Consider the following 23,944-nt stretch of genomic DNA (forward strand, 5'->3'; position numbering starts at 1 on the left):
ATGGCCGTTGATTGTCCGGGTCTGCGGGCAGGGGGCTTATCGGAATCCAGGAGCCCCCTTTCATAAGGGGGCCCCCGTGTGAATGAGTATGGGGTACATCGTACCCCTACCCATTCACCTGGGGGAAAAAAGTGTCAATAAAAAAACACACTAGACAGGTTTTTAAAGTAATTTATTAGGCAGCTCCGGGGGTCTCTTCCTACTCCTCCACTCTCTCTGGATCATCTCCCGCTCTCCTCCACTATTCTTCTGCTCTTTTGCTAGCGGTGGCCCAGTCTTCTCTGTCTTCTCCTTCCCTGTTCTCTTCTTCCATTGTTGACAGGACGCTCTCTTCCGCTCTAATGCCATGTGAGCGGTGCGCAACGACTTATATAGGCATGGGGCGTGGTCACCGGGTGATGTCACCCGATGACCCCGCCACTTATAACACCGCAGTCCCGAGGCATGATGGCATGGCGCCCCATGCCTATATAAGTCATTGCGCACCGCTCACATGGCATTACAGCGGGAGAGAGCGTCGTGTCAACATCGGAAGAAGAGAACAGGGAAGGAGACGACGGAGAAGACCGGGCCACCGCTAGCAAAAGAGCGGCAAAAGAGCAGAAGATAGCGGAGGAGCCCGGCAGAAGAACCGGAGAGCGGCAGAAGAACCGGAGAGCGGCAGAAGAACCGGAGAGCGGGAGAAGAACCGGAGAGCGGGAGAAGAACCGGAGAGCGGGAGAAGAACCGGAGAGCGGGAAATGAGGCCGGAGAGCGGGAGAAGAGAGGCCGGAGAGCGGGAGAAGAGAGGCCGGAGAGCGGGAGAAGAGGCCGGAGAGCGGGAGAAGTTGGAAGAGACCCCTGGAGCTGCTTAATAAATTACTTTAAAAACCCCATACTCATTCACATAGGGCGGGGGCCGGGATCTGGGAGTCCCCCTTATGAAAGGGGGCTCCCGGATTCCAATAAGCCCCCCGCCCGCAGCCCCCGACAACCAATGTCCAGGGTTGTCGGGAAGGGGCCCTTGTCCTCATCAACATGGGGACAAGGTGCTTTGGGGTGGGGGGGCCGCAGGGCGCCCCCTTCCCTAAAGCACCCACCCCCCATGTTGAGGGAATGGGACCTGGTACGGTTCAGGTGGGGGGGCGCCCGCTCGTCCCCACCCCCTTTCCTGGCTGGCCGGGCTGCGGATAAGGGTCTGGTATGGATTTTGGGGGGACCCCCACGCCATTTTTTCGGCGTAGGGGTTCCCCTTAAAATCCATACCAGACCCAAGGGTCTGGTATGCTTTTGGAGGGGAAGCCATGCCGTTTTTTTTAATCTAAAATTTGGCGAGGAATTCCCCCTCAAGATTCATACCAAACACAGTGCCTTGTGTTGGCGGGGATCCAAGTCGGATCCCTGCACCAGTGTGAACCTGGCCTTAAAGTCAACTCATTGGGAAAGGAAAAAACATGTTTCCTTTCCCGATGAGCGAGCGAGCGAGCTCGGCGCTGGCTCCCGCGACGGGGCTCACAAGGTGTCAATCTCGCCGATAAAAGCGGCGATATTGACTTCCTTTTCTAGTGCCGTCGTACGTCATCATGTTTAAAATGAACGGACTTTAGTCCGTTCGTGCGTGGGCAAGTCCGTTCATTTGGAAGTTCGTCGAAAAGACCGTCGGACGTTTGATGCTGAAAAGTCCGCCCGTGTGTACACGACATTACAGATTTTAGTTTCATCAGAATTTTAAAACATAAGAAAATAAGAATAAAAAGATTTTGATTTCATGCCTTTCCTCTGTAAAAATAAAAATGTTGCATGTTCTAATGCCAGCCATGCCTAGGTGGGGATTGAATGACTATGAAGTAGGTATTTGGGATTGAATGTATCTGCTTTAATTGAATGTATCTGCTTTAAAACCTATTTAGTGATTTTGGCAAACACAATGGGTATCATCCTTCTTGGAGGAATATCTATGTGAGCCCAACAAAGAAAGTAGCAAGTCACATACAAACAACTATGCTTATTGCCTACATCAAACCCCAAAATGTTGTATGCTTTCATATTTTGTAACTTATAGCTTCATCTACAAAAGGCACAAAAGTGCTGTCTATGTACTAGATCTACCTAGAACTTGAAGGCGCTCTGTCACTGTATAACCAATGGAAGTCAATGCAGTTGCAAACAGACTTGGTGTACATAGGAGTGGCTGTTTAGTTAATCTTTAAACCTGCTCACCATAAAACCTCTTTGGTTTTATGCAAGATATTTGCTTAAAGGCTAAGACTATTTAGGAGTGTGAATTTTTTTATGATAAGCACAAGTGTCATACTTGACAAATATGCTGATATCATCCTGACACTGACTATGCTAGAGGAAAGCTGGGGAGGGAATTTGTATACATGTTCACCCATCACTTAAAGCCCCACCTTCCTCCCCATTATATATCAGAACTGTCATGTGAGCTGCCAGGTGATATTTACTAAAGAGTTGGACCTTGACCTGAGCTGCATTTCATCTTGGACAGCAGATAAAGAGGCGATATAAAGAGTCACGTATTTAATGGTTCCTACTATTGCTTCCCATCTTCTTATCTTGCTAAATGCTGGTGATACACCTTTCAATTATCTCACATGATTGTTTTAACTAGCTAGGCCTAAAGCTGGGTACACACTGTCCGAAAACCGGCTGTTTCAGCGGGAACCGGACGACTTTCAGTCACTTTGTATAACATTCTGTCTGACAGAAGATGGTCTAACAACTGGCTTTTGTCGAAGGGCCGTGCTGGAAAACCAGCATCTCATCATTTTTTGCAGCCAATGGCTGCGAGTGCTGATTAGTGTATTCTGGCTGGGGGAGGGTAGTCCCTCTTTCAGAATAAAATAGCACAGGGGGATAAATCGCCACACTAACATCGCTTGTGTTGGTACGGCGATCTGTCAGTTTTATTGTGCAAAAAAAACGCGCAGTGTGTGTATCAGGCCTAGATGCAGCCAAAATTAAAAAAAAAAAAATCAGCATAAGGGGCATAAAACTTACAATTAACAGGATGTGTCCCTTGTCTCAATTTCTCTTTCGTTATGTTATCTTTTTGCCTCCATCATCTCCCGGTGTGGTTGGGGTTAATAGAACTAAGGAGGCAGTCACAGGCTCTCATCAAGAGTGCCTAAGTCCACTCTTTCTACCCTGTTCTGTCATTCACAGAAGCCGTGCTAAAGCGTCTATGAATGAAAAACAATCAATGGAGGACAGGTGGATGATTGAACGTCCCCCCCCCCTCCATTTATAGAGAATGTTTCCTTCATAGAAGCTGTATCACGGCTTCTATAAATGGCAGAGCTGGGCTTAAAAGGCGGGCATAGTCATGCACTCTTGATGAGAGCATGTGACAGCCCCTTAGTTCTATTAACCCCCAATGTACTGGAATATTATGATGGAAGAGGGTGGGGGGCATGGTTGGTGGAGGATTTCACATAACAGAAGAGGCATCGGCAAAAGGGACACATCCTACTGACTTGCAAGTTATGTCACTGCTGATTTTTTGCATTTTTTGTTAGCCTGCACAAAGGCCGGCCATACATGGTTTAGCAGGAACCAGCTGAGATTCGAACTGTTAATGGACAGGCTGAACGTACCAAGTTGACCAGTCGATCAACTTGGGTACAACCAGCTTGCTGGATTCTCTTGTCATTATCGTCAGTGGCTGCTATAGCCACTAGCAATAATCACTGTCTTCTCCCGGCGGGGGCAGCTTCCTCCACCCACCAGGAGAGGACAATTACCCGTGGTTGCAGAAAATAACTACCTGCAGCCTCAGAACTATAAGCCAGTGCAGTACCCTGTAGTAATCAGCAATGACTAAGCACAGGTGTGTGAAATGCATTTGCTGAAACTTCTCTTGAGCTCGTCATGTCCTTGATTTTTATGGATTTATGGATGGATTTAAGAAAGTATGACGTTTTTATTCTGGATGTGCCGCCACTCTCCTCTTTGCAGAAAAAAAATTTAGACGGTGTATGGCTTGCCTTAGCCTTTAAACTGGTCATATACCCTTAGTTTTCTTTTGTTTAGCCTGCGGGTTGAACAAAAGAAATCTAACAGATTCTTCTATGCATGCTGTTCAGCGTGGATGGAAGAATCTGTTAGATTTCCCCAGCTGAGGTATTGTATTGTGACAGCCCGCACCTGCAACTGTCAGAGTAGCCAAACAGTGTGGATGGACAAATCCCCCTGCTGCCCTATTGTATTCTGACAGTTAGCACCTGCAGCTGTCAAAATACCCAAAAAGCATACTGCATCTCATTGGATGCAGCTGAATTGAATTTTTTTCCAGCAAGCTCCTTTGTCAAAAGTTTATTGGACAATCGTCTTTTGTCAGACAGAACAGAACCGAAAAGAGCCACCCACTTGGCATCAGGAACTGGCTGAAATTCACTCAGTGTATGGCCAGCTTGACACAATGGGGGAGATTTACTAATGCTCGTGCACTCAGAATTTGGTGCAGCTATGCATGATAGCCAATCGGCTTCTAATTTCAGCTTGTTCAATAAAGCTTTGGCAATATTACCTGGAAGCTGATTGGTGCATTGCAAAAGATTTTTGCACTCTCCAGCTTTAGTAAATAACCCTTAATGCTTCCCTCTTCAAATTTGTATGTGAGCACTTACAGCCCAACTGATACAAACAATGCTTCTGATTTGAAGCATCACATTCATGCTGTTTCTGCTGTCCTCGAAGACAGGAAGAAGAGCCTCCAGCAGCTGAAAAGACTCATTGTACAGGTAGATTTTCCATCCTATTAGGACATATTGCTGTGGGCAGAGCAAAGGAAAGGATTAAAAGTAACTCACAGAATGGGGTGGGGATCATGGCAGGTCACAGTGTTTGAGCAAGGTGCAAGAAAATGGGCAGATTGCTTCCTGCCCACCGCTCTGCGTGATTAGTCTGTCCATTTATGGCCAACACTAAAGGTGTACTCATACTGGGCATGGATGAACTGATCAATGCCCTAATCTGCCTGCCCCCCCCCCCCCCTCCCCCTCTCAGAGGGCTAGAAGCAAGTGTTTCCAGGCAAACTCACATAATCTCCTCTGCCAGCCAGAACACAGTGATCCATGCTCCTGTACTCAGTAAACTCTGGAGAGTGCTCAGCCACGGTTTGCATTCACACTTAAATGAACCGTACCGGACCACAAGTCAACCATGTACACTTAACTAATCCTGGGAATGATTCAAGGCACTCACCTCAGACAAATGAACTGGACCAAGGGGGTGAGCCTTGCCTTAGTTCGGTTAAAACTACCAGTGTAAGTGCACCCTAAGGTATCTTCAGATACAAAAGCAAAGGCAATTTTCATATTTATGTCCTGACAGGTTCCTTTAAAACCCATGTAACACAATATGTACAATGCCAACTGGTTTGGAGGATATCTCTATGGTTGCAATGACCAAAGGACACTTGACTGAGTCACAAGGAACCAGATCTAGCTGGGTTGAAATTTTTTCAGTGACCACTTTTTGTCATATTGTTTCCTAACCATCGAACTGCTGCTTCACATCCATTTACTCTAAAAAAAATTTGAGATGACTAGCAAAGCTAAATTGTGTGTATTTTTAACTTTTTTTTTTTTTTTACAATTTATTCTTTTTTATAACATTTCCAACCTGCAGCAATTACAAATGCAGTTGGCATATACATAAATGATATCACACACAATATTACATATTCATGATTTAAAGCAACAATATACAGGGCAGGATATGAAAGGGCAATGTAATGTATTGGGGCTAGAGTTGTGACGTGTTTTTGCCTAAAGGAACTTTAGCATAGAAACCAAAATTTGCTAGCAGGAAAGCGGTCTCTTACTTAACCATCTTACCTGCCTGCTAGAAAATGTCTTAAAACTATACACTGAGATGCACATGCGCAGCGCAGCGCATCTCAGCATTCTTTGGTGCCTGTGTGATTTAATTTTCATCATCCCAGGCTGGCCAATCAAGATGGCTTAAGCCATTGGTAATGAAAGAAGACTGGGCATAGATGTCAGTGGCAGCAAGGGAGCTTGCAGATGTCACAGTGCATTTGAGAAGGAAGTGAAGCAAATTTTAATTCCACTTTAAGGGCTAGTTTACACTTGCTTCAAAACATGGCTTCGGACACGCTTGTTAAAGCTCTCTGAACGCCAGTCAAAGCTGTCACTAAATAAAATGGTTAGCTTACAGTCCTGTTTACATGTTGCTTTTGCTTGGTGCTTCAGTGAGGCCTCAGTGGGGCTTCAAGCGAGCTTTGACATAAACTATGGAGACTTTGAAACATCACTAAAGCTACATGGGGTAAAATTTTTGAAGCGAAGCTGAAGCAAAAGCAAGGTGTAAACAGGACTGTAAGCTAACCATTTTATTTAGTGACAGGAGCTTTGACTAGCATCCAGAGAGCTTTAATAAAGCCTGCCCGAAGCCTTGTTTTGAAGAAAGTGTAAACTAGCCGTTAATGTGTGTTGAAGCCGAAGCAAGTGTAAAGGAGCCCTAAGGTTACTGGTGAGGGTCATTCAATACAAAAATTTCTCAGCAGACTTAGCAATTAAAAACCTCTATTTTTAAAGGTGAATTGTTGAGTGTGTAATTTGGAAAGGGGAGTGACATGCAATGAATGCTTCTGCTGAGATCATATGATCAAAGCTTTGATATATGGTCATATATCCCTATAACCCGATGGGTATTTCTGCCTCCTGTTTGATCATCTGAATATTCAGTATGGCAGGAGGGTCAAACAAGACGGGGATCCGAAGCAAAAAGTACAGGATTGCTTTACGTACTTATGTACTTGCAAGAATGTAGTTGAAAATAACATGCATACAGTCATAATTTAATTTTTTTTACAGGCCTTTGTTGCAAAAAGTATATTGCCCACAGTAAAACAGATACATTTCTCTTGCTCCTAAAAAAATAAAAATGTAGATATAGACAGAGTGGAAAAGAGTTAGAACCCCTGTCATGTTTTTATTAATGTATGTGTTCTTGCTGAAGGGAACTCTCACATTTTGTGTCTCGGTGACACGTTACTAGGACAGGCAGTGAGAGGACATGTACCCCGAACTAAGACAGCAATATGTAATTCTCCCTACTAGAATGTTTATTTATTCCTTTCTGTGTACCCATTAAAGAGAAATCATTTCTATAACACACAACAGGAAGTGTGAGAGAAAAATCAACGCAACATCAGAGCACAGAAAACATTCTCCTTTAGAATAGGCAACAGGATACATGTTCCTACGCATTTCATGCTTATAAGTGCTGTCCCAAAGACCCTTTGAGAAAGCACTTGTGAAAATGAAAACGCATAAAAGCATATATTCAGTTGCTGTACAGTCAAGTGTTGCTGCAGTCAAGTGGTGCATCGATCTTGTTTTGTCTAGATAACAAACACTTGTTCTAGACTGCATAAAAAAACACCATGGCTTTAGTCACAAATAAAAAGGTTTCAAATGTTTCTATTGCATTATCTTCACAGTACTGCAATTTAATTGTCAGTGTTAGACAGAGGAGGAAAAATTTAAAAAATAAAAATGTTTGCTGTTCTGTTGATGTTTTGTCATTTACACCGAATGCCTTGTTTGTGGTAATGATTCAGGAATGTCTTTCAATGTGCATAAAATCTACCAATTTCTTTTCAGGGCTACTTTTGAATTCTTTTCTCAGCAACCTCAGGGTTCCTCCAGAAGTTGTTAGATGTTCCCTGAGCTGAAGTTTGACCTCCTAGTGTCTGCATAGTTCCAGGGCCAACACCACTAGACAGAGCCAGCAGCATGACACCAATGATCATTTTAGCTGCCTTTAAGGGTGGCATTCTGAACACCACTGTAAAGGTTGTATTTTGTTGCCTGACCACTAATGTAAGGGGCATTTTACCATTTGACCACCAATGAATTGAATTTAGGAAGGGATCCCATGGACCTGAAAACTATTCTAGGTGTTCCTCTGGGATAAAAAGTTTGAGAAAGGCTGCTCTAGATCAGTGTTTCTCAAACTTTATTCAGTCAAGGCACCCTTTAAAATTCCACACAATCTCAAGGCACTCCATTCTAAAACTAAACTAATAGTGTTGCATAATGTAGCAACATCCTTATGCATAGGACACCCAACATTAGAGGTGATTTATTCTTCCAAAGCAAATACACCTTTGCACACTGGTACTGATTAGTATTCCAATGTTTCTCTCACTCACTCCGCTCATGTGACCCTGGTGCTGAAGGAAGGGGACAGGGGAGGGGCACACAAGGATGCTGCGCAGGTGCCCAACATCCTCCTTATCAACTGATGACTTTATTAGTTTTTAGCATACTGACAGCTAGAAGGGTGTAATGGTGCACGATGAAAACCTGTGGCTTTGTGTAACTAACAGGCAGGCTTGATCGTATACAGCTTTTGGGCAATTTCTAGGTATTTTGCCAAGGCACCCCTGAAGGCACCCTGGCTGAAAAAGGCTGCTCTAGACTAATAAACTATTATAACATGATTCAATACATGCATTGAATCACACATATCACATGATACATAAATCCTGACATCATTATATTACAGGCACATGGTTGTAACAGATTTCCTTATCCAATACCTGTACCATATAACCTCCCGCACAGCACTTATCATATGCTATCATAAAAGCTGTCTCCTAGATTACACACCTCAATTCCACAAAGGAAATACAGCAGCGAATTCTCCAGATCCTGGAATGCGAGATATTTCTGTGCAAGTGGTGTGACCAGAGTCTGCAGAGGAATACAGCAATAGGTTAGATCCCGTCTTTCTATACTTGGAACTATCATACTGTAATACTCACCTCTAATGCTGTCTGATTAAAGAATGTCACAAACTGAGCTGTCAGAAGCACCACAATGTCCTCCCGCAGCAGCCCTACAACAAGCAATGTTGGAAAAAATAAACCTTAGGCGAAATATACCAGGAACCCCTACTTTGGGATTAATATGCACAATGTTCATGTACTATAAGAAAAGTAATATAAAATAAATATATTTGCTCTGCGGACACTTTATTAGGTCATCCATGTCATTATGGACCTTGCTTTGTGCACTGGTCCAAATCATTTGGTGGAGGGGGGGATTATGGTTTTGGGTTGTTTTTCAGGGGTTGGGCTTGGCCCCTAAGTTCCAATGAAGGGAACTCTTAAGGCGTTAGCATACCAAGACATTTTGGACAATTTCATGCTCCCAACTTTGTGGGAACAGTTTGGGGATGGCCCCTTCCTGTTCCAACATGATTGCACACCATTGCACAAAGAAAGGTCCATAAAGACACAGATGAGCGAGTTTGGGGTGGAGGAACTTGACTGGCCTGCACAGAGTCCTGACCTTAACCCAACAGAACACCTTTGGGATGAATTAGAGCAGAGACTGCAAGCCAGGCCTTCTCGCCCATATCAGTGCCTGACCTCACAAATGCTCTTTTGGAAGAATGGTCAAACATTCCCATAGACACACTCCTAAACCTTGTGGACAGGCCAACTCAATATTGAACCCTACGGATTACGACTGGGATGCAATGAAAGTTCATGTGTGTAAAGGCACGCATCCCAATACGTTAGGTAATATAGTGTATTTTCCTGTTCTAACCTGATAGCTATGGAACCTAGTGTGGTTCTGCATGCTGTTCAAACTATTGCCAAACCTCCTGGCCATGTCTGCACTCATTTTGTTTTTAGATGCATATATATTATTCATTGATTGCCTATTTTATGATAACAAGCAGATACACCAAATAAAGTGGCCACTGGATGCAAGTGGTTAGACAGTCCCATCTATACTAAAAGCCAATTCAATTTATCTCACAGTGTAAAAATGTAATAATTCTGTGCAGTCTTTAAACTTCAAATAGAGAGATATGGTTATGTCCTTATTATAAAATATATGATTTGGCTACAGCAACATAAAGAGACACCAACTTCAGTAGAATTAGTTACGCTGGCCACAGATAGGTAGTTTTTTTTTTTTGTTTTGTTTAGCCAGCTGGCTGAACAAAAAAAATAAATGAAAAGAAAAAGAACGTTTACTCCATTCATACCAACAAGGTGGATGGAGGAATCCCCCCTGCCAAGACATTGTATTCTGACAGTGGCAATCACTGCTGTCAGCATACGCTGATCAACAAACATTTTCCAGCATGTCCCTTTGACCAATCAACTGGCTTTTACTGAACAGGGGTGACCACACACGGATCAAAATTTGTACGGTTTCTGCTGAACTGGATGAATTTAAATCCATCTAAGGTCAGCTTAACACTAGTTAGAATATGTGCATTTCTACCATTACCTAAGAGCCAATAAGGGTATAATGACTTGGGCACCTTGAGACACCCGATAGACTTACTTTTACAAATACCCCAATATAAGATGAGCAATATCATGGTGAAGAAAAAACAGAGTAGGAAATGGATTGATATTATGTCATAGGGTTTTTACATATTATAAGTATGAAAACCATTATCAGCAGTCTTGCCAGAGCCATTAAAGTAGAACTACAGGCACAACTTTTTTCATTTTGGATAGAGCAAGGGAGTGTTATAACCCCTGTCAGATTTTTTTTTTCCCCCCCATCATCTGTGTCCCATTGCAGAGATTTAACTTCACTTGCTGTCCCATAGCCGAACAGGAGGTGAGAGGAAGTACCTGCAAATTAAGGGAATTTCTTGGGGATCCCCAGGTCATCGAAACTAGTGTCCCCATTGGAAGATTTTCCTTCTATTACTTTTCTGGGGACAACCCAAAATGTAAGATTTTTTCAACTTTCAATGATAATGGTAAATAGGACAAATAGAGAGAGTGAATCTCCCTAATGAGGACACAGACAGCAATAAAAACTGACAGGTGTTGTAATCTCTTCTCCACTCCAATCTAAAACGAAAAAAAAAAAAAGAAAACGTTTTGCCTTTAGTTATACTTTAATGCATTCCTTATGTACCTTGAAGAGATCTGAGGTCAGCTCAGTTGCCTTTTTTGTGGAGCTTAAAGTGGAGTTCCACCCATAAATGGAACTTCCACTTTTTGGATTCCTCCCCCCCTCTGGTGTCACATTTGGCACCTTTCAGGGGGGAGGAGGGAGCAGATACCTGTCTAATACAGGTATTTGCTCCCACTTCCTGGCATAGATCACCGCAGCGCTTGCGGTGACCTATGCCACTTCCGGCGCCTACTCCGTCCTCCCCCGCTGTATTCTGTGAGACACAGAACACAGCAGGGACCAGAGAGGACGCGCAGCGCGACTCGCGCATGTGCAGTAGGGAACCAGGAAGTGAAGCCGCACGGCTTCACTTCCTTATTCCCTTACCGAGGATGGCAGCGGCAGCAGCCGAGAGGCTGACTGGACAGGTAAGTGTCCATATATTAAAAGTCAGCAGCTGCAGTATTTGTAGCTGCTGGCTTTTAATATTTTTTTTTTAGCGGACCTCCACTTTAAGGGGAAAGGCCAGTAGCCTTTGTTTACCCTTTTATGTGGTTATGTTACGTGATATTTACTTACACCTATTTATTTTTTTTTACATTGTATACGTATTAAAAGAATAATAATCTCATAACTACAGATTGGTTTGTGTAAATTCCTTCTTGTAAGTTCCTTCAAGTAGGTTTGTACTGAGAGAATAATTTCTGGTGTTGTACTGGTAAAACACAAGAATAAATATTTTTTTCTTTATATATATATATATATATATATATATATATATATATATATATATATATATATATATATATATATATATATATATATATTATATTTATGTATTTCTAAATATACCTATTAATTCTTAATACCTTTAGTCTATAATAGCACTAATAAGTTAGAGTGTTCTCACCAATCACTGGCTTCACATTGTGAAATCTTTGATCTAGTTCATGGTTCTTTACGTGAAGATGATCATTTGATGTTGGAGCGGAGGACATGGATGCATCTGCATAAGCAGGAAATTCTTCCTGGTTAGATGATGGCTCTTTGGAGTTTACCGAGCCATACAACTGACTTGGTATATCACTTTCCTTTAAGAGAGGCTCATGCTCTTGATTTAGTGACTGTGTGGAATTCTCTGCACCATCATAAAACATAAAAATGACCATGAATTGTATCAAAGTCCATAGAACACACATGAAGATCTGAAGAAAAGGAAAAAATATAAAAAAATGAACTGCAGTCCAATTTTGTAACTAAAAACATTTATTACACATTTACTTTCTACATGTTGTGTTCTTAAAGACCACTCCAGCAAATAATAATTTAGTTCTTTGTAATGCCAGCTGGGCTGAGTCAGTTCTTATGATCTTCTTGCCATAATTCTCAATTGTCTCCACATTTACCAGAGAGTTTTAGGTTTTCACACACATCTTTTTGTGTTCCAATGCATTCCAATGAACCTTTAGGCAACCCACAGATAGAAAACCAATGTTTCAATGACCATAAAGGCATATAAAGATGCATGCTAGCATCCTAGGTTTCAAGGAAATTGTCTTGGAGACAACCAGAGCCATTCTGACCTCAAAGAAAAAAATTATATTTTTAAATATTTAAACCCATGAAAATGCTAATAGCTTTTTCTCTTATGGACTTGGACTACTGCTGAAGGTGTTTACATCATTTCTAAGGCCTCATGCACAGACATATGAAAAAATGCTCTGAATATGCAGGCCAAAAGTTAGCAGAAAAAAATGCCCCTATTTCTGCACTTATATGCTCATATACGCGCATATGTACTTGTGTTTAGATGCGTATGAGTGTAATGGGTAGAATATTAACTTACTCTAGCCACTAGAACACATTTAGGCATGTTTAGGCGCGTTTACAGGAGAACAGGAGTAAATTATGAATTGTCCTGGCTCCCGATTCTGTTCCCGCTCTGCTCCACTGCCAAATACATCTGACCTCTTCCAAGCACAACTGCCTTACAGCACATCTTGCCTGTTCCAGCTAATCTCTGATGATCAGCTCATCAAACCTTAGTAACTGGCAAACCGTGCTTCTTTGGGCGCTGCATTCCCTGTACCACTCTAAGGGGTGCGCTGCACTCAGCCGCAAGGGGAGCCCTCTCAGCACCTCGGCCCGTACTTGGAACCTAATACCTATGTACAGAAAGGTTTCCCCCATTGGGTGGGACTTTAAAAGCTCAAAAAGTGATGTTTTATTTTAAAATCTTTTAATTGTTATTGTTAATTTCATATAAAAGTTGTATAAAAAAGGTGTTTCACAGTAAAATGGGTACAAAATCACACAATACAAAATCACATAATGCGTATGTCTATTTATACATGCAGAGATTGCGTAAGCGTATCCGACGCGTTTCAGAGTCAATTAACTCCTTCTTTAGAGATAGCTCTGCAGGTAGTATAGATTGATCTATGATAAGAACCACCACATATTAGAACATATATACATTTGATTTAGTGGCCGGTGGGACATACAGGTACAATCAAGTCACAAGTGTGGCACAGCCAACCTTGAAAATTCATGTAAATCAACAGGGAAGAGGGGGGAAGAAATTTGCACAGGTTTTCTAACCTACTCAATTGATGTGGCCCCCTAGAGTTATCAGCCCAGTGTACATATGCCTACCACCACAAACATGAGATCATGGCCAAAAACGGCTGTATGAGGCAAATATCATTTCACGTCTATGGTCTGCCTTTTTAAGATGCAGGATAGGACTGTTTAAATCACCACACCACTCCCTACTTTTTATATTTCTTAGCTCTGGTTCACACTGACAGCAGGAATGAAATGAAATGGTGCAAGTTCAGCTGAACTCACACCATTTCATTCCCGCATGTCAGTCCCGACTTCGGGGACGATTTCAGAGACATCATTGCATGTTGCTGCACAGATGTCAATAGAAATCGCACCCCGAAATCGCCAAAAGTAGTACAGAAACTACTTTTGGGAATCGGTGTGGTGCTGCAAATGCAGTGTTGCATCAATTCGGATGGTGCCATTGCTGGCAATTGCCGCCGATTTGGCATGCCAAATCACATCAATGTGAATCAGGGCTTAGTCATGGAATAACTCTACCCACAGTAGATAGCGGAAGCTACAGTAGTGTTATAGTAGCCAAGTTAAGCTCCTGTCATCCTGTTTAGTACTTTGTACCATGTTGCTAGGTATTTCCTAAAGCCTAGTACACATAGTTACATAGTAGGTAAGGTTGAAAAAAAACACAAGTCCAACCTATGCGTGTGATTATATGTCAGTATTACATTGTATATCCCTGTATGTTGTGGTCGTTCAGGTGCTTATCTAATAGTTTTTTGAAACTATCAATGCTCCCCGCTGAGACCACCGCCTGTGGAAGGGAATGCCACATCCTTGCCGCTCTTACAGTAAAGAACCCTCTAAGCAGTTTAAGGTTAAACCTCATTTCTTCTCATTTTATTAGCCACGTGTCTTATTAAACTCCCTTCTGCGGAAACATTTTATCCCTATTGTTGGGTCACCAGTGTGGCATTTGTGAATTGAAATCATATCCCCTCCCAAGCATCTCTTCTCCAGAGAGAATAAGTTCAGTGCTGGCAACCTTTCTTCATAACTAATATCCTCCAGTCCCTTTATTAGCTTTGTTGCCCTTCTCTGTACTCGGTCCATTTCCAGTACATCCTTCCTGAGAACTGGTGCCCAGGACTGGAGAGCATACTTCAGGTGAGGCTGGACCAGAGTCTTGTAGAGCGGGAGGATTATCGCTTTATCTCTTGAGTTAATCCTCTTTTTAATGCATGCCAATATTCTGTTTGCTTTGTTAGCAGCAGTTTGGCATTGCATGCCATTGCTGAGCATATCATTTACTAGGACCCCCAGGTCCTTTTCCATCCTTGATTTCCCCCAGAGGTTCTCTCCCCAGTGAGTGGATTACATTCATATTTTTGCCACCCAAATGCATTATTTTACATTTCTCCACATTAAACCTCATTTGCCATGTAGTTTCCCACCCCATTAATTTGTTCAGATCTTCTTTCAAGGTTTCCACATCCTACGGAGAAGTTATTGCCCTGCTTAGCTTCGTGTCATCCGCAAATACAGGGATTAAACCGTTTATCGCATCCTCCAGGTCGTTTATGAACAAATTAAATAGGATTGGTCCCAGCACAGAACCCTGGGGGACCCCACTTTCCTCCTTTGACCATTCCGAGTACTCCCCATTTATCACTACCCTCTGAACCTGCCCTTGTAGCCAGTTTTCAATCCATGTACTCACCCTATAGTCCATGCCAACGGACCTTACTTTGTACAGTAAACGTTTATGGGGAACTGTGTCAAATGCTTTTGCAAAATCCAGATACACCACGTCTACGGGTCTTCCTTTATCTAGATGGCAGCTCACCTCCTCATAGAAGGTTAATATATTGGTTTTGCAAGAACGATTCTTCATGAATCCATGCCGATTACTGCTAATGATACCGTTTTCATTACTAAAATCTTGTATATAGTCCCTTACCATCCCCTCCAGGAGCTTGCATACTATTGATGTTAGGCTAACTGGTCTGTAATTCAAAGGCATGTATTTTGGCTCTTTTTTAAAAATCAGTGAGTAGACTGTCAGTAAAGATTAGGAACAATGGTCTGGCAATTACTTGACTGAGTTCCCCAAGGTCCTTCGGGTGAAAGCCATCTGGCCCCGGTGACTTATTAATGTTAAGTTTTCCAAATCTATCTGTAATTTTGTCCTCTGTTAGCCATGAGGGTGCTTCCTGTGATGTGTCATGAGGATAAACACTGCAGTTTTGGCTACTGAAGCCCCCCAATTCCTGTGTGAAGACTTTTTAACTGTATATATACTTAAAGAATTTCTTGGGATTTTTTTTGCTCTCCTCTGCTATGTGTCTTTCATGTTCTATCTTAGCCGCACTAATTGCACCCTTACATTTCTTGTTGCATTCTTTGTAAAGTCTGAATGCCGACGATGATCCCTCAGCCTTGTATTTTTTGAAGGCCTTCTCCTTTGCTTTTATATGCATTTTTACATTGGAGCTAAGCCATCCAGGACTTTTGTTCACTCGTTTAAAATTAATTTCCCAATGGGATGCACTGGCTCATGCCCTTATTTAATATGCTCTTAAAACAAAGCCATCTCTCATCCGTGTTCTTTGTTCTTAAGATTCTATCCCAATTTATATCTTCTAGCAAGGTTTGTAGTTTAGGGAAGTTGGCTCTTTTGAAATTCAGCGTCTTTATATTCCCCTTATGTTTCCTATTTGTGTGATTTATACTGAAGCTAATTGACCTGTGGTCGCCGTTTCCTAAATTGTCCCTTATTTGCACATCCGTGATCAGGTCTGTATTTTTGGAAATCAGTAGGTCTAGTAATGCTTTGTTTCTAGTTTGTGCATCTACCATCTGACCCATGAAATTGTCCTGCAAGACATTTAGGAACTGGCGAGCCTTAGACGAAATGTGTGGTTCCTTCCGCCCAGTCTATGTCTGGATAATTAAAATCCCCATTATGATAACACTTCCCATCCTTGCTGCTAATCCAAATTGTGACAGGAGGTCCATCTCACCCTCCTCCCTCAGGTTAGGGAGCCTATAGCATACTTCCAGTATTATTTTCCCCGTAGTTTCATTCCTTTGGAGCTCTACCCATAAGGATTCCACCTCCTCCCTAGCTCCCTTAGTGATGTCATCTCTCACATTCACTTGTACAGTATTCTTGCTATACAGGCATACCCCTCCCCCTTTTTACCCTCTCTATCGCTGCGGTAAAGGGAATACCCTTGAATGGTTGCCAGCCAATCATAAAAGCTGTTATTGGGCGGCATCGGTCGGTTCAATTTAGCCCGTGTGTACTGGAGTTGGTCCGACAGAAGCTGAATTGGCATGACCGAAAAAGGTCTGCCAATTGGCTCCAGATCCCAGTGGCTGAGAGCGCTGACCCCCTGTCAGAACACAATAGCACTGCAGGGGAGATCACTGTACCAACGTCGGATAGTTAGTACAGCGGCTCCTTCTGAGCAATCTTTTTTTTTTTTTCCAGCCCTGCTGGATTAAACAAATATAAAACTGCTAGTGTGTACCAGGCTTAAAGGAGTTGTAAAGGCCGAAGGTTTTTTATCTTAATAAAAAGCCTTCTGTGTGTAGCAGCCGCCCTCAGCACCCCTAATACTTACCTCAGCCCCCTCTCTGTCTAGTGATGCCCACAAATTCCTCGGCTGTCGGTGACTCTCCCTCCTGATTGGCTGAGACACAGCAGTGGCACCACTGGCTCCCGCGGCTCTCAATCAAAGTCAGGGGAGAGAGGGGGCAAGGCCGAACGGCAGCTCTGTGTCTGAATAGACACGGGGAGCTGCAGCTCGGCTCGGGTGTCCCCATAGCAAGCTGCTTGCTGTGGGGGCACTTAATAGGAGGGAGGAGCCAGGAGCAGCCAAGAGGCTCCCAAGAAGAGGAGGATCCGGGCTACCCTGTGCAAAACAACCTGCATAGAGCAGGTAAGTATAACATGTTTATTATTTTTTTTAAAAACGAGAATTTACAATCACTTTAAATCTAGGTATGGGGTCCAACCTACCTCCTTCCCCTACCGTAGCTAGGAAGGAGACATACTCATCATAATGGCAGCTTGTATCGGCTCTGAGCATTTTCAAGAGACAAGAGTAATAGAGGAAGGGTGTGTTAGCCTCCTGTCTCTCTACATTCCCTTGTCTGGGGAAAGCTACCATTATTATGAGTTCGCCTCCTTCCTACTTATTGTCAGATTTGCCATGTGGGGAGGGGTCAGGGAGGATGCTTATAACTAGATGTAAGAAGCACCTAGTACATGTAGTACTTTGTCCCATGCTGCTATGTCTCATGAGGGGCAAAACTGGTTAAAAATTGTAATGATTGTTCTTCCTTAAGTTCTCTGCTTAGTGAAAGAGAAAAAAAAAAAAAGGGGCAAAAAGCATCTTTACTATTTTTATATGTTTTTCACTTTATCCTTTGGGTTACAGAGTCTGGGGTTACATTTTAACTGGTATAATAGGAGTGGGACAACAGTATTATCCATATTTTATATTTCTGATGGCAACCTTGCCTGTTCTCACAAGGACAACATGTTAAAACCCTGCTCCGTATTTAGGAATATATGATAGTTTAACAATCATGGATTACATAGGAATGAAAGAAAATCTATGCCATACATAAAGATCTTAATCTACACTATTTACAGACGTTTAAAAGTTAACAAAGCTATCACAAGGAGTGGTGATATGTAGATATGTCCAGGTAAAAGGCCTGTTATTTAAACTGACTCGCAATTTTAATTTCCTAATATTTCTTTAATAGTTTTACTACTAAACAAATTCAAAGAGGTTCCACTCCTTTTTCTGAGCTTTTCCCTTGGAACGTCTTGTGAAAAGGCGAGAAGAATTACATCACATATTAAGAAATGCTACAGGGTCACTCTGCATTTTTTCCATACAAGGTAAGTTCTGTTCTGTGTGTTCCATATGAATTATCAACATCAGATAAGTCAGATGACCTTTGTAAATGCACCTTAAAAGACTTAAAAGTAGAACTTCACTCTCCCAATCAACACTGACTATTTTCAATCCTCATGCTACCAGCATTAGTAAATAGATAGGAAAGTCTATAATTATTTACTTGTTTTAATTATTTTTTTTTACATTTCTTCAGTTTCTTCCTGGTTTCCAGGCCTAGGCAAAAGCGTTCAAATATCCCAGGAGTTTTCAGGATGGGAAGAGGGGTTTTCTCAGCTAAGCACACCCTCCTGTCTGGATGCCCGAGAGAAGGGCAGATGGATTCCAGGAAGTAAATGCTACATGAATCAAGATGGCCAATATCTGTTTGATCGCCACTACATAATGATTTCTTGGCTGGTGGAGTTTGCGATTGCCCACTGACAATTATTGCACAAATACTTTCATGGCTATGGCATAGACTGGCAGATAGATCAGAAGAACAGGGAGCTATCCATCTGTAACCTGCATTGCTAGGAACTGATGGACTGAAGCATGCATGCTTGTATATACTACCTTAAAGCTTTTCATTGTGCCTTTGATGAAAATGTAGTGTCTAGTTGCCCACAAAGGCAATCCAATCACAAAAAAAGAAAAAAAGGCAGCAGGTGGGGGCTTAGTCCTGAATTCAGGAAAGTGAAAGTACTCTAAAGCTCTCTATATATTAGCAGATTTTTCAAGCAAACATTTATATTTATATGAAAATCCTCATTGCACCAATGACTTGATGAATGTCATTCAAAAGTACTTCGAAAGGATTGAACGAAAACATCATACACTAAGAAAGGTTTCCATCCTGCTCCTTCAAATTTTTGAAAAGGAATGTCGATTTGACCCCACTAACTATTAAAAAAATTGAATGAACATTCTTAAAACAAAAAATGTTAAACAAAATTCTACTAGTGCATGGCCAGACACATAGAGAACAGTTTTATGGCTAATAAAAGGTATTAGCTATGATCTTAAGTTTCTGCTTTTAAGCTAGCCATACATGGATAGAAATTCAGCTGGTTCAACAGGGTCCAGCCCAATTTCGTTCTATGTATGGCCCCTGTGGTTGAGCAGAAGTTGATCTACAACCACCTTATCAGGTTTCCCCCCTCGATCAGAGCTGCAGGCTATAGCCTGCAAAGCTGATCAGTGTATTCTGATGGCAGGGAAGTCTCTTTGCTGTCAGAATAAAAAAGCTCAGCCGGGAGGATTCCCCCATCCACCTCAAATCTGTGGATGGGGGAATCGGGTCTTTTTTTTTTTTTTTTCGGTTAATGAAAAAAACTAAAGGACTAATCTATGGGCTGCCTTAGGTAGAATTTTAGCATATAAAGGTTTAAAATAGTTGACAGATTAAGTTGTCTTTAAAGGTGCAATAACAAGAGCTGTCTCAGATGTGAACCAAGCATGCTATGTGTGAAGTACGAGACTCCAGTCCTGCATATTTGTTCCAGCTTAATGACTCCCTATGTAATAGAGCCGAGACCAAGGTGACAGTCCTGCAGCCTGTACATGCAACAGGCTAGCAAAACCCTTTCCATATTACTATCTTCACCCGAACAGCTTTTAATAAAAGTAATGCTTTATACTTGATAAGAATTGCAATTCCATCTCTTTGCAAAATAGTAGGTATATTTAAATCAATTGTTACTATTGATTAAGCAATCAATCATTAATATGTTAGGATCGTGATAGTTTCCAATGCAAACTATGGAGTATATACACTTGGTCAGTTACAACATAGAATTTACAGATTAAAAACTAAAACAAAAAAATTGTTCCTGACATTAAATCAGCCTAATTGTACAGAGTAAGTCATTACTCTGGAGAACCAGTGAATTAAGAAATACAAACACAGACACATTAAAGCCAATCCCTGGGAAAAATGTAAAGTTATTTCTTGCAGTGGGGCTAGGGTTGCCACCTTTTCTTCAAGTCAAACCCAAACATTTTAGTGGTGTACAGCAATTTTTTAATAGTATAAATTATACATTTTGCAATTAAATAACATTTCTAATCAAATGAAGCTAGGAGTCCTTCTTCACATCAGAGTCCAGAGAGTTCCCCTTTTAAATCTGAACTTGCCAAGTTCCCTTACACTGTAAGGGGGACTCTAACATAAGGGATGCTCTGGGAATGCTGATTTAAGGGGAACACTGAGAACTCTGAGGTACACAGTGCGCATTCACAAGGTGGAAGACATTGTGATCTCAGGTAGTTCACAGATGATCAGCTGCCAGAATTGTGGCCACCTATGCCCCTCCAACTGCCTTAAGCAGGCCATACAGGGTGCAAAATTTGCACAATTCACCCATCAACAGAGTGTTGACAGGGAAATCAGTAATTGTCTTCTCCCAGCGGGGGGGGGGGGGGGGCGGGGGCTAACCATTCCCGCCAGGAGAAGACTGCGATTATTGTTAACGGCTATAGCAGCCGATAGAGATAATAGCAAAAGAATTCGGCAGGCTGGCTGTACCAGTTGGTCAATTGATCAACTTGGTACATTTAGCCTGCCCACTAACAATTCGATTCTCACCTGGTTCCTGCTGAACTGGCTGAGACTCGAACCGTGTATGGCTGGCCTTAGTGGTAGTAGTTCTCATAAAGAATCTTTTTAGGGTGTGAGGAATTTCGCCCAAGTTGTTTTTTGAACGTTGACTGGAGACTCAAGTCATGCAAAAGGTTAAAACAACCTATTCCGACTACTGCTTTTCAGAGCAGGCCTTCCCTGAACTCTCAACCCTTCTCATTGACATAGAATTGTAAGATTGGCCAAGCTGAGCTTATAGGTTAGTGGAGTCCATCAACGTTTTAAGATACATAACTTCACTTATACTTTATGGTTCATTAAAGCACTGATACATATGATACAACAAATACTAGCAATATAAAAGATAAAAAAAAAAAACTCTTGTATTCTTACTCCAGGAGCAGAGAACTTATCAACATGGAATGGTCCAAGCTGGAAGGTGCAATATCTAAGGAAGATATTAAATGCAGGACCTGAAACACCACAGCAAAAGAAAATGTGAAAATACTTTAAACCGACATGACCAAGCACCAACACAATAATATATTATCGAGTTCAACTGCACAGTTTACACCCGTCTCAATAGACTGCTTATTGCGACAGGAGGGAACCCTGCAGCTGTATAAAAAAATCTAATTTTAAAGGCTTAGTTTTTTTTTTTGTATATGCAATTAAATTATTTATAGAGTAATTACAGATAACATATGAAATACATTAGTGAGCTACTAATGCATTCCAGTACACGCCATCTATTCCAAAATAAAACATTTTACTTCATTTACATTAATATGCATGCACCCACGACACACATACCACCTTGCAAATTTAGTAGGAAGGCAGCAGAAGTAAAGTTTGCACTGTTTTACCTCGCCTCTCTGCTCCTTGCAACTCCAAATCACATTCAAAAGGCAGGATAGAACCTGATGGGTGGCTGTGAGAAACATTTTGACACTGCCATTAATTTTACAACAGGCTTGCTGTTTTAGATGTAGCAAAGAGGGTGTTCCAGCACCACAAGCAGCTGTGTTACACCAGGATCACAGTGTTTTCTGGATTACTGATAAAAGGAACTGGGGTAGATTAGTGCTCTACAACCATGCCTAGGTTAAAAGAAAAAACTAAGATACTAATCAGGTAAATTGTACTCTCCGTATTCATCTCAAGACTCTGTTTAAAAATATGGGTGACGTGTACCTTTAATCATTTTACTGCCACTGCTCTAAGGCCTCTTGCACACGATACTCCTGTATGAGTATCTATTTTTTGCATGTATTAGCGTGCAATTGTGTCCGTGCATTTCTGCACATTTTCACGTGCATGCGTGCAACTTATTCTCTCGGTCACAATATTATTATTGAACATTTGCTCTCAAATGTGCGCATACACGTGTGCATGTGTTTGCACTTGTGCATACGAGGTATAAATTACTGACCAAAAATGCAGGTTTTTCACATTTTTTTTTTTTACTGAAGAATATACACAGCTTGTTTACGAGTCTGTGTGCATAGGCACATTACAATTAATGGGCTGTATTTTAGCTCAGTAAAATAATAAGCTGTACTGAGCTTTTTCAAACCGCAGTGTGCAAGAGGCCTAAATATTAAAAACAACAGTTAAAAACAAGCTTATGCCCCAATAGCAGCCATAAGCTTTTCAAAAAATCTTTACAGCAGCCTTTCTTCTATTTTAGTAGATGCGATTCAGTGAGCTGTATTGTAAACCCACGTATACATTTCTATATAGTGAAAAAGCATTGCTTCCCCTCTCTATATCACCATTGTGCTTCTCGCATTCACCTGCCCACGATCCCTCTAAGGAGAGGATCAGGATGGAGACTGGAATAGCATATTTTGCTTTCAGCAAGGTAGGAATCACAGGGATTGATTTACTAAAGGCAAATAGAATGTGCACTTTGCAAGTGCAGTAGCACTCATATTCCCCAGAGCTTAGTGCATGTGGTGAAGCTTCACTTTGTTCTGGAGAAAATGAGTGCCAAAGTGCACATTCTATTTGCATTTAGTAAATCATCCCCACAGACTCAGAAATCCCTCTATCCTTTAAGACCTGGGTTTCAACAACCATGCTGTTAAAGCCAGGGACTGTGAAGCAGGGTGGAATAGAGGGCCTTGATATAGCAGATCTGGCCAGGGATCATCTGCTAGAAGTTTGATTATGTCTGTATACCAGGTTCTTCTGAGCCAGTTTGCTGCACGTAGAATCATCATTTTCTTCTCTTGCTCTATTTTGTGGAGCAGGCGAGGTAGAATTTGAAGTGAAGGGAAGGCATAAAAACAGACTGAACTGAGACCAGGGGATAGAGCATTCAAGGCCAGGTTCTGGCAACGGAGTTACATCCAGAATCCCCCATCTTTGGCTTATCAGATTAAGATAACCCACACCTGCCAGTTGTCCACTTGTTGTGGATTGTGGACTGCAGAAAATGCTGGGCAGTGAATTTCAGTCCATGAGAATGAGAGAATTTGTTTTGTCTCAAGGCAGCCAGCCTCCTTGTGCCCTCTTGATTTATATATTTATTTGTTTATTTTGGGTACTTATAAAGCACTGTCAATTTACGCAGCGCTTTTACATATACAGTATCTCACAAAAGTGAGTACATCCCTCACAGTTTTGTAAATATTTTATTACAGTGCCTTGCAAAAGTATTTACCTACCTTGGCTTTTTACCTATTTTGTTACATTACAGCCTTTAGTTCAATGTTTTTTTAATCTGAATTATATGTGATGAATCAGAACACAATAGTCTAAGTTGGGGAAGTAAAATTAGAAAAATATATACATAAAACTATTTTTTCAGAAATAAAAAAAATGATAATTGGCATGTGCGTATGTATTCACCCCCTTTGTTATGAAGCCCATAAAAAGCTCTGGTACAAATTACCTTCAGAAGTCGCATAATTAGTGAAATGATGTCCACCTGTGTGCAATCCAAGTATCACATGATCTGCCAT

General features: G+C 41.7%; 1 protein-coding gene across 5 annotated transcripts in view; it reads right to left on the reverse strand.

Moving 5' to 3' along the window:
* Window positions 1-23,944, reverse strand: part of LOC141139954 (major facilitator superfamily domain-containing protein 8-like) — a 91,939-nt gene that overhangs the window by 14,026 nt on the left and 53,969 nt on the right. For all 5 annotated transcript variants that reach the window (XM_073626600.1, XM_073626603.1, XM_073626599.1 and 2 more), the window contains 4 exons: window positions 21,369-21,448; window positions 11,824-12,118; window positions 8,801-8,874; window positions 8,646-8,729 (listed from right to left, as the gene is read on the reverse strand). In XM_073626600.1, the coding sequence (XP_073482701.1) occupies window positions 8,646-8,729; window positions 8,801-8,874; window positions 11,824-12,118; window positions 21,369-21,448 (533 nt within the window). The remainder of the gene's footprint in view (window positions 1-8,645; window positions 8,730-8,800; window positions 8,875-11,823; window positions 12,119-21,368; window positions 21,449-23,944) is intronic.

This window comes from Aquarana catesbeiana, linkage group LG04 (assembly GCF_042186555.1).
Source record: "Aquarana catesbeiana isolate 2022-GZ linkage group LG04, ASM4218655v1, whole genome shotgun sequence".
In the NCBI taxonomy this organism is placed as follows: Eukaryota; Metazoa; Chordata; class Amphibia; order Anura; family Ranidae; genus Aquarana; species Aquarana catesbeiana.